At 41.2% G+C, this 12,191-nt stretch overlaps 1 protein-coding gene across 1 annotated transcript in view; it reads right to left on the reverse strand.

Annotated features, from left to right (window-relative positions):
• The window catches only part of rundc3ab (RUN domain containing 3Ab), a 45,297-nt gene that overhangs the window by 23,178 nt on the left and 9,928 nt on the right, over positions 1–12,191 (reverse strand). The window contains exons 6-7 of the mRNA XM_024387186.1: positions 10,070–10,159; positions 9,731–9,811 (exon numbers count right to left, since the gene is read on the reverse strand). Of these exons, the coding sequence (XP_024242954.1) occupies positions 9,731–9,811; positions 10,070–10,159 (171 nt within the window). The remainder of the gene's footprint in view (positions 1–9,730; positions 9,812–10,069; positions 10,160–12,191) is intronic.

Below are 12,191 nucleotides of genomic sequence, written 5' to 3' on the forward strand. Positions count from 1 at the left end.
CTCCTGAGGTTGAAGAGGCGCTGCTGCGCCTTCTTCACGATGCTGTCTGTGTGAGTGGACCAATTCAGTTTGTCTGTGATGTGTATGCCGAGGAACTTAAAACTTGCTACCCTCTCCACTACTGTTCCATCGATGTGGATAGGGGGTGTTCCCTCTGCTGTTTCCTGAAGTCCACAATCATCTCCTTAGTTTTGTTGACGTTGAGTGTGAGGTTATTTTCCTGACACCACACTCCGAGGGCCCTCACCTCCTCCCTGTAGGCCGTCTCGTTGTTGTTGGTAAACTTGATGATTGAGTTGGAGGCATGTGTGGCCACGCAGTCGTGGGTGAACAGGGAGTACAGGAGAGGGCTCAGAACGCACCCTTGTGGGGCCCCAGTGTTGAGGATCAGCGGGGAGGAGATGTTGTTGCCTACCCTCACCACCTGGGGGCGGCCCGTCAGGAAGTCCAGTACCCAGTTGCACAGGGCGGGGTCGAGACCCAGCGTCTCGAGCTTGATGACGAGCTTGGAGGGTACTATGGTGTTGAATGCCGAGCTGTAGTCGATGAACAGCATTCTCACATAGGTATTCCTCTTGTCCAGATGGGTTAGGGCAGTGTGCAGTGTGGTTGAGATTGCATCGTCTGTGGACCTATTTGGGCGGTAAGCAAATTGGAGTGGGTCTAGGGTGTCAGGTAGGGTGGAGGTGATATGGTCCTTGACTAGTCTCTCAAAGCACTTCATGATGACGGAAGTGAGTGCTACGGTAGGGGGGCGGTAGTCGTTTAGCTCAGTTACCTTAGCTTTCTTGGGAACAGGAACAATGGTGGCCCTCTTGAAGCATGTGGGAACAGCAGATTGGTATAGGGATTGATTGAATATGTCCGTAAACACACCGGCCAGCTGGTCTGCGCATGCTCTGAGGGCGCAGCTGGGGATGCCGTCTGGGCCTGCAGCCTTGCGAGGGTTAACACGTTTAAATGTTAACGTTTACTCACCTCGGCTGCAGTGAAGGAGAGACCGCATGTTTTCGTTGCAGGCCGTGTCAGTGGCACTGTATTGTCCTCAAAGCGGGCAAAAAAGTTATTTAGTCTGCCTGGGAGCAAGACATCCTGGTCCGTGACTGGGCTGGATTTCTTCCTGTAGTCCGTGATTGACTGTAGACCCTGCCACATGCCTCTTGTGTCTGAGCCGTTGAATTGAGATTCTACTTTGTCTCTGTACTGACGCTTAGCTTGTTTGATAGCCTTGCGGAGGGAATAGCTGCACTGTTTGTATTCGGTCATGTTACCAGACACCTTGCCCTGATTAAAAGCAGTGGTTTGCGCTTTCAGTTTCACGCGAATGCTGCCATCAATCCACGGTTTCTGGTTAGGGAATGTTTTAATCGTTGCTTTGGGAACGACATCTTCAACGCACGTTCTAATGAACTCGCACACCGAATCAGCGTATTCGTCAATATTGTTATCTGACGCAATACGAAACATCTCCCAGTCCACGTGATGGAAGCAGTCTTGGAGTGTGGAGTCAGCTTGGTCAGACCAGCGTTGGACAGACCTCAACGTGGGAGCCTCTTGTTTTAGTTTCTGTCTGTAGGCAGGGATCAACAAAATGGAGTCGTGGTCAGCTTTTCCGAAAGGGGGGCGGGGCAGGGCCTTATATGCGTCGCGGAAGTTAGAGTAACAATGGTCCAAGGTCTTTCCACCCCTGGTTGCGCAATCGATATGCTGATAAAATTTAGGGAGTCTTGTTTTCAGATTAGCCTTGTTAAAATCCCCAGCTCAAATGAATGCAGCCTCCGGATATATGGTTTCCAGTTTGCAGAGAGTTAAATAAAGTTCGTTCAGAGCCATCGATGTGTCTGCTTGGGGGGGGATATATACGGCTGTGATTATAATCGAAGAGAATTCTCTTGGTAGATAATGCGGTCTACATTTGATTGTGAGGAATTCTAAATCAGGTGAACAGGAGGATTTGAGTTCCTGTATGTTTCTTTCATCACACCATGTCACGTTAGCCATAAGGCATACGCCCCCGCCCCTCTTCTTACCAGAAAGATGTTTGTTTCTGTCGGCGCGATGCGTGGAGAAACCCGCTGGCTGCACCGCCTCGGATAGCGTCTCTCCAGTGAGCCATGTTTCCGTGAAGCAAAGAACGTTACAGTCTCTGATGTCCCTCTGGAATGCTACCCTTGCTCGGATTTCATCAACCTTGTTGTCAAGAGACTGGACATTGGCAAGAAGAATGCTAGGGAGTGGTGCACAGTGTGCCCGTCTCCGGAGTCTGACCAGAAGACCGCCTCGTTTCCCTCTTTTACGGAGTCGTTTTTTTGGGTCGCTGCATGGAATCCACTCCGTTGTCCTGTTTGTAAGGCAGAACACAGGACACAGGATCCGCGTCGCGAAAAACGTCACGAAAAACATATTCTTGGTCGTACTGATGGTGAGTTGACGCTGATCTTATATTCAGTAGTTCTTCTCGACTGTATGTAATGAAACCTAAGATGACCTGGGGTACTAATGTAAGAAATAACACGTAAAAAAACAAAAAACTGCATAGTTTCCTAGGAATGCGAAGCGAGGCGGCCATCTCTGTCGGCGCCGGAAGTAAAACAAATTGGCAGAGATATTATTTATTTGGACATCACACATTATAGTCTTACTCTTATACAGACATTGTACACACTCTTACTAAATCACATCCAATATCATACACATCAACCTACTCAGATTTACTACACACATAATATCTTGTCTCAATTTTCTAACATCTGTGGCACTGGCTCACAGGAAAGGAAATAAAACAAATATTTTACCAGGCAAGTCAGTTAAGAACAAATTCTTATTTTCAATGACGGCCTAGGAACAGTGCCTGTTCAGGGGCAGAACGACAGATTTGTACCTTGTCAGCTCTGGGATTTGAACTTGCCACCTTCCGGTTACTAGTCCAATGCTCTAACCACTAGGCTACCCTGACACCCCTAGAACATAATTCTAAATATCAATTTTTAAAAAACATTTAAAAGCTCTAGTTTTGACCATCATACCTCTGATGGCAGTAACTTTACAAACACTAATTATGGTCAATTTAGACTTGAGAATAATATCTAGTTACGGTAAGGGGTGAAATAAGTATAGCCAGTTATAATTGTAATGGTTTAGCAGATTATAAAAAAAGAAGATCAGTCTTTACATGGCTAAAAGGAATATAACATATACTTGTTTACAGGAAACGCAATCTACATCCTTAGAAAGTCGTTACTGAAGACAGAGTCATCTATGATTCTCCGAAAGATATTTTAAAAGAGGAAGCTAATTATTTTAGGCAGATGTTCTCTTTTACATCTCATCCTCTCCCACTGAGTGAAGATTATGGTAAGGAATTATTTAAAAAAAAAAAAAATGGAAAATGAACAAATGTACAGAAAGATCAGTGCGAAGGCCAAATAACAGAGGGAGAACTTTTTGAGGCTATTAAATCGTTTCAGTCTGGAAAAACCCCAGGGCTTGATGACATACCGGTAGAGGTATATCAAGTATTTTTTGATATACTAAAAGCTCCTCCTAAAAACTACTCCTATAGAAATAGTAGTCTGTCAGGTACTCAGCAGGAAGGTCTAATGTCTCTATTATTAAACAAGACCCATATGGTAAATATAAAGTCTATCTAAAAAACTGGAGGCCCCTTACACTTCAATGTTGTGATGCAAAAATACTAGCGAAATGCATAGCACCCGGAATTAAAAGGGTTTTACCAGGTATTGTTCATCCTGATCAGACAGGTTTTTAACATGGACGATACATTGGAGATAATATACAACAACTACTAGAAATAATAGAACATTGTGAAACATATAAGAAGCCAGGAATGGTATTTATAGCGGATTTTGAAAGGGCATTTTATAAAGTAAGACTGGATTTGTTAAATTTTGGTAATTCTCTTGCAAAATGGGTAAAAAATAATGTATAGCAACCCCAGGTGTAAAATAGTAAATAACGGCTACTTCTCAGAGAGTTTTGAATTGTCAAGAGGAGTTAAACAAGGGTGTCACCATAGCACCAAGTTTTATATGAAGTCCTCAAGCTAGACCCCTGCAATGTCTCATTGAAGATCTAGATAATTTTTCTGTACTCTCTGCACTAAAACCTAATTATGATAACTGTACAATATTACATATTAGATCTTTTAAAAATAAAACTTTTACATTACCCTGCAGTTTACCTCTAAAATGGGCTGATGGTGAAGTAGACATACTCTGTATTCATATCACAAAATAAATAAATAAGCTCTCACCATGAATTTCAATAGAAAACTTGTAAAAATAGACAAGATCCTGCAACCATGGAGGTAAATACCTGCCTATTTATGGAAAAATTGCCCTGATTAACTCCTTAGTCATATCTCAGTTTACTCACTTACTTATGGTGCTGCCTATTTTGATTTATCTGGGACGCTAAACCGGACAAAATAAAACGTGCCTATCTATGTAATGAATATGTATTGGGTGGGTTGAGATTATTAAATACAAAAGCACTAAACCTCTCTCTATAAGCTTCACTCATTCACAAGTTTTATTTGAACCCTAAATGGTTCTCAAGTAGATTACTAAGAAAAGCTCATCCATTGTTTAAAAATGGCCTATTTGCCTTTGTGCAGATTGCCATGTCTCATTTTCATTTTCCATTAACTGAAAATTAGACTTTTTTCAAAGTATCTCTCTTTTTCAAACAAGCATTGTTTGCTTGTTTGGCAATTTCAATTCCATCCCCCTGAAAAGATATAAATATTACAACATATATTATGGCTGAACTCAAATGTGCTGGTTGATAAAATACCTGTATTTATGGAAAATATGTTTGAAAAGGGTATTTTGTTCTTAAATTATATTGTAAATTGGAATGGTAGAGTTGTGTCCTTCATGGAGTCATCAGAATTGTTTGGAAAGGTCTGCTCAATCCAAGAGTACAACCAATTGATTACAGCTTTACCCCAAAAATGGAGGAGGCAGGTGGCAGCGAGAGGAGGTAGGGAACTGGTCTGTCTTCCCAATATAAAGGATCAAAATTGGCGGAGGAATAAAAATAGCATAAATAGGAAAGTATACCAGTTTCATTTGAGGACCAGGATGTTGACAACTGTGCCATACAGATTGCAAAAGAGTTGGGAAGAGATGTTTGATGTACCGATTCAATGGTACAGGGTGTATGAGTTGATATATAAAACAACGCAAGATTCAAGACTTTGTGCTTTTCAGCTAAAATGATTATATAGAATTCTTGCCACCAACAAAATGTTGAATATTTGGTTCTTAAAATCATGGAAGCTCTGCGATTTTGTTGTGAGGATACAGAATCAATAGACCATTTATTTTGGTATTGCCATCAGGTAGCCTGTTTCTGGTCTCAGGTCAGGAATGGCGGAAAATGCATAGCATTGATCTAAAATTGACCCTAGAAATAGTATTGTTAGGAGATCTGGAGAGACCGGGTCAGTCAATTACTAATATACTAATACTCTTAGTAAAAGTATTTATCTTCAACTCGCAATCTGTGGATTCAATTCAATTAGACAGATTGAAATTGTACGTTAAACATCACAGCATAGTTGAAAGATATGTGTTGCGTAGAAACCTGAAGTAGGTGGCCAGCAGAGATAGATGGGATGGGCTGAGGGAAGCTGAAGCATGTGGAATTGGAGATAAATGGGAGTGGAGTTGCTGTGTGGGAGATAGAATGACGGTCAAAGTTTTTTTTTTGTAAAAATAAAACATAATAAAAAGTACATTTGAATGGGATCTTGGAGGGTTCGGGTTCACGTTTTTTGGCCTGGTGGTAAGATCGATCAACGTGCCCTTGAGCAGGGCATTGACACTGGATGCTTCTGTGTGTCGCTCTGAATGGGAATCTGTTGGATGACTGGTATGATGTTGTTGTTGAGCGGCTTCACTGCAAGTATATTGTATGTTAAGAATATTCAATAAATACATTTTTATAAATATTTTTTTAAACGGCAACCATGGCATCCATGACAGGAGACGTGTCCATCTATGATGTAATGTTAAACGGGTAAGATAGTCTAGCTAGCTACATTTTCTGATATTACATGTTTCTAATTTTGACAGAAAGTGGTTTCATTTCAAGTTAGTGTATTGTTAGCTAGCTACCTAATGTTAGCTGTCTGGCTAGCTAATGTTACATATATGATCTTGTTATTTGCATCTCAGAGCCATTTGCTTAGCTAGTTATATCATAACGTTAGCTAGCTAACATTGAACCTGGTTGGTTAGCTACCTGCAGATTGATGCAGGGTAGTAACGTCATGAGTTGGGATTATGGTTCATTGTTTAGCTAGCAGGCTAGCTAGCTACATGTCTTAACAAAAGACTCTACTATGCAAGTTGAGTGCGTTCGAAAATTCAGTCTGGCCAGTCTACTCTGATTTCAGAGCCCTCTCATCTGAGTGTGCCAGAGCGCAGAAGAACTGATGAATTTATGAAAGCTCAACACCCGCTGAATTTGGCCGGTGTCAGTAAAAAAGCGCAAATACATTGTTTTCAGCAGCACAGTTGCAGTCACCAACGCTCTGGATAAGATGAAAACAGCCAAACCAGCTCTGCTAGGGCGAGTAAAATGGTCAGAGTTTGGGTGGGGGCTAAAGCTTAAGTGGGTGTGAATGATGCTGAATGGGTGTAGACAAAGAGGAGTTCTCAAGTAGGGGCAAAACATTCAAAGGCCATTTTCTCAAAAGTGAGGATACAAGTTTATCAACTTTCAAAGCAGAATTACTTTCCCATTGTTCCTCAAATGCAGTGTATGATATACCATTTTGTAGCTCTGGGTCTCTGCTTTTATCCAATGTCAAAAACACCATTTAACATTTTGCTACATAAGACCGAATCAAGGCGGTCGGTCACAAATAGATAGATATTTGTGGGCTATACACGGCCTAGTCTCGGCCTTGTCTCAGGATGGTAAGTTGGTGGTTGAAGATATCCCTCTAGTGGTGTGGGGGCTGTGCTTTGGCAAAGTAGGTGGGGTTATATCCTTCCTGTTTGGCCCTGTCCGGGCATATCATCGGATGGGGCCACAGTGTCTCCTGACCCCTCCTGTCTCAGCCTCCAGTATTTATGCTGCAGTAGTTTATGTGTCGGGGGGCTAGGGTCTGTTTGTTATATCTGGAGTACTTCTCCTGTCTTATCCGGTGTCCTGTGTGAATTTAAGTATGCTCTCTCTAATTCTCTCTTTCTCTCGGAGGAACTGAGCCCTAGGACCATGCCTCAGGACTACCTGGCATGATGTCTCCTTATACTGTCCCCAGTCCACCTGGCTGTGCTGCTGCTCCAGTTTCAACTGTTCTGCCTGCGGCAATGGAATCCTGACCTGTTCACCGGATGTGCTACCTGTCCCAGACCTGCTGTTTTCAACTCTCTAGAGACAGCAGGAGTGGTAGAGATACTCTTAATGATCGGCTATGAAAAGCCAACTGACATTTACTCCTGAGGTGCTGACTTGCTGCACCCTCAACAACTACTGTGATTATTATTATTTGACCATGCTGGTCATTTATGAACATTTGAACATCTTGGCCATGTTCTGTTATAATCTCCACCCGGCACAGCCAGAAGAGGACTGGCCACCCCTCATAGCCTGGTTCCTCTCTAGGTTTCGGCCTTTCTAGGGAGTTTTTCCTAGCCACTGTGCTTCTACACCTGCATTGCTTGCTGTTTGGGGTTTTAGGCTGGGTTTCTGTACAGCACTTTGAGATATCAGCTGATGTACGAAGGGCTATATAAATACATTTGATTTGAAATTTGATTTGAAATGAAGAGAGCGGAAACCGCAACGAAATTACGTCTATAATCAATAGAATAACTGTTAAATGTGCCTGGCTTTATAAATCATCCATATACAGTGCCTTCATCCATATTCAGACTAGAGGTCGACCGATTAATCGGAATGGATTAATTAGGGCCGATTTCAAGTTTTCATAACAATCGGAAATCGGTATTTTTGGGTGCCGATTTTGCTGATTTAAAAAATATATATATTTTATTTTATATACCTTTATTTAAATAGGCAAGTCAGTTAAGAACACATTCTTATTTTAAATGACGGCCTAGGAACGGTGGGTTAACTGCCTTGTTCAGGGGCAGAACAACTTATTTTCACCTTGTCAGCTCGGGGATCCAATCTTGCAACCTTACAGTTAACTAGTCCAACGCTCTAACCACCTGCCTCTCATTGCACTCCACGAGGAGCCTGCCTGTTATGGGAATGCAGGGTCTGAACAGTTATGTAAACATTTTTTATTTTTAACAAATTTGCAAACATTTCTGAAAACCTGTTTTTGCTTTGTCATTATGGGCTATTGTGTGTAGATTGATGAGGGAAATATAGTATTTAATGTGAGTGAGAGGTGCTTCAGAGCATGGCGATTGGCAGCCGGGAGAAGGGAATTATAATTATTATATTCAGCCCAAGGGCACAATGGCCACTGGCCACAAAAGACATGGATTTTTTTAGGGGCATTACGGCCACACAAGGAGGATGCCGCCTGGAAAATTCTAGGCATTATCCAGTGCTTGTCAAATTGTGAATGAGAGACTCATCGAGAAACAGCTCATGCCTTTCATGATACTTTTTTCAAATCATCATTAGAGTCGCATCATGCAACCTTAGAATGTATTAAAAATCAAAACATATAGCCCATTGTTTGTATTACAACTAAAGATACATAAAAAACTCTAAATTAAGTATATAGGAGGACCTGTTTCTTTGTTAACCCCTCAACACAGAATAGCCGCATGTGCGCGCTCTCTCAGAAATCGCTTGGAGAAAATATCCTTTCTATTTTATTCAGCTATGTTCAATTGTATTTGTCCTACTATAAAATATTGCAACCGAATCTTGTCTGTTAAATGAACTAGTGTAGCCCACAACTATGTGGCATTAGGCAGATCTGTGCCTAACATAAGGACAAGAGTATGCTATTCTGTTCTTCTGAAATAGACTACATTTTGCTCATATCTTGTTTCTTAAGACCTGTCTAAAATGAATAATGGATTCATTGTGATGGAGTAAGCTATATTACAGGGATTTCTTAGACTTTTTAAAATGTAGATGTTCCAAAGGTCTGCTTTTAGGCTTTGCTAAATGTGTTTATCGGCAAATTAACGCGAGACCGGCAGTTACCTGCTTGACAATCACTGGCTGACAAAATGTCATGACCGCCACAGCTCTAGGAACTACCCCCCTAAAATTCAGTTCAGTTGAATTTCGTTCATACTGTGTGTCCCGTTCTATAGTCATTTATCAATGAAAGCAAATTAACACACATCCCACTGGTTGAGGAGCTGGACCACGCATGAGAAAGTCATTCCTTTCCACAACAACCACACACTCCCAGCAGACTTATTGGTGAGATGCACAACACAAGGACAATGTTTCAATCCCCATTGGGATCTTACGCTAAAAACAAGGACAATATTTACCCCGTCAAAGATTCCAATAAAGATCCATATTATTTACTTAGGATTATTTGTAAAAATAAAATAAAAACGTAAAAAAACTAACATGTTCAAACCTCATGATTATTTAAACTGTCTAACACTATCATAACACCAGGTTGTAATACACAAGGTTGTTTATGTTTCATGGTCATTTCAGTCTTTATAAACCATGTATAAACAAACAATGTATTGTCCAATGTTTGTTTAATCAAGATTGTGGCTTTAACATAGCTCTACATTACCTCTGTGTGAACTTTAGGTATGGCGTGTAGTCGATGACAGCAGAGGATTTTCCATCCAGGGCCTCCCCCTTTAGACAGAAACTGTGGACAGAAATTCATAACCCAATCAAACACGAACCTATGGACAGCAACCTTGTCATATGACTATGTCCATCACAGAATAACAAGGCCCTCTTTGAGTTCCTCTCCTGGTGCCTCTCTGCCATTGTTGCTGTAACTTCCTCAAACTTTCTCAAGGCCTTGTTTTTGAAAAGCATTTTCTGACAAATGCATTTTTTTAAAGCACTAGAAAAACAATTGATTTCTCTGATTTCATCGAGCATGTTCTCCCAGCCTCACCTGAAGTCTATGGCTCCGAGTCCAATAAGCATCCCTGTTAGGACCGTGGCTTCTTCCCTTAGCATGATGGCCCCATCACCATAGAACCTCCTGTAGCACACACACACATAAATACAGGTGTGTCAGGTACCCTAGGTGTTTGTTGGGATTGTTAGTTGTCATTAAGGTTGTGGCGGTCATTAAATTTTGTCAGTCGGATATTGTTATGCAAAAGACTGCCGGTCTCACGTTAATTAACATGTTTAGCATCTCCAGGCCTCCACGGAGTCCACACATACAAGCCACAGATGCACGCATTTAGAACATTTTTAAAAAGTCAAAGAAATCAATTTAATATACACCATCACATTAAATCCATTATTTTAGTCAGGTCTAAAGAAACATTATGATGTGAAGAATGTATGTTATCTGGCTATGCTCAATGCCATAGGCTGTAGACGTGTTAATTTAGCTGACAAGATATGCTTATAAGTCCTGTGCCATTATTTTATATTATACAATTTATAGTAAGAACAATATAATTGAACTTTTCTGAATAAAATAGAAAGGATATTGTTCCCGTTCTAGAGTGGGTGCGCATATGAAGTGGCTATGTTGAGCGCAAAAGGGTTTGAAACAGGGCCTATATGCTTGATTTAGAGTTATTTGGCAACTTTAGTTGTGAATGATACAAACCTTCGAAAGTCTTATAATCAGAACATATATAGGCTGCATGATGCGACTATAGGCTATTGATGATTTGAGAAAGTCGCAAAAAAAGCTTGTGCTCTGTTCCTTGCCTCATGCTGCACAGCTGTTCTCTCTTCAAGAGATCATATATTAACTCACATGATGTCAGCTGGTCCTGTTGTGGCAGGGCTGAAATGCAGTGGAAATGTTTTTGGGGGATTCAGTTCATTTGCATGGCAAAGAGGGAATTCATCTGATTACTCTTCATAACATTCTGGAGTATATGCAAAATACCATCATACAAACTGAGGCGGCAGACTTTGTCAAAATTAATATTTGTGTCATTCTCAAAACTTTTGGCCACGACTGTATATCCACAGTAAAACGAGTCCTACATCAACATAACCTGAAAGGCCGCTCAGAAAGGAAGAAGTCATTGTTCCAAAACTGCCATAAAAAAGGTTTGCAACTGCACATAGGGACAAAGATCGTAGTTTCTGGAGAAATGTCCTCTGGTCTGATGAAACAAAAAATAGAACTGTTTGGCCATAATGACCATCGTTATGTTTGGAGGAAAAAGGAGGATGCTTGCAAGCCGAAGAACACCATCCCAACCGTGAACCACGGGGATGGCAGCATCATGTTGTGGGGGTGTTTTGCTGCAGGAGGGACTGGTGCACTTCACAAAATAGATAGCATCATGAGGGAGGAAAATTATGTGAGGCAGGAAAAGTATGTGGATATATTGAAGCAACATCTCAAGATATCAGTCAGGAAGTTAAAGCTTGGTCACAAATGGGTCTTCCAAATGGACAATGACCCCAAGCATTCTTCCAAAGTTGTGCAAAATGGCTTAAGGACAACAAAGTCAAAGGATTGGAGTGGCCATCACAAAGCCCTGACCTCAATCCCATAGAACATATGTGGGCAGAACTGAAAAAGAATGTGCGAGCAAGGAGGCCTCCAAAACTGACTCAGTTACACCAGCTCTGTCAGGAAGAATGGGTCAAAATTGTAGAAGGCTACCCGAAAAGTTTGACCCAAGTTAAACAATTAAGGCAATGCTACCAAATACTAATTGAGTGTATGTAAACTTCTGACCCACTGGGAATGTGATGAAATAAATACATGCGGAAATAAATCACTCTCTACTATTATTCTGACATTTCACATTCTTAAAATAAAGTGGTGATTCTAACTGACCAAAGACAGGGAATGTTTACTAGGATTAAATGTCAGGAATTGTGAAAAAACTGAGTTTAAATGTATTTGGCTAAGGTGTATGTAAACCTCCGACATCAACTGTATATATATATATATATATTGGTCAAGCCTCACGGGTGGTGCAGCAGTCTAAGGCACTGCATCTCAGTGCCAAGAGGCTTTACTTCAGTCCCTGGATCGAATACAGGCTGTATCACATCCGACCGTGATTGGGAGTGCCATAGGGCGG

Source organism: Oncorhynchus tshawytscha, linkage group LG24, assembly GCF_018296145.1.
Source record: "Oncorhynchus tshawytscha isolate Ot180627B linkage group LG24, Otsh_v2.0, whole genome shotgun sequence".
Taxonomy (NCBI): Eukaryota; Metazoa; Chordata; class Actinopteri; order Salmoniformes; family Salmonidae; genus Oncorhynchus; species Oncorhynchus tshawytscha.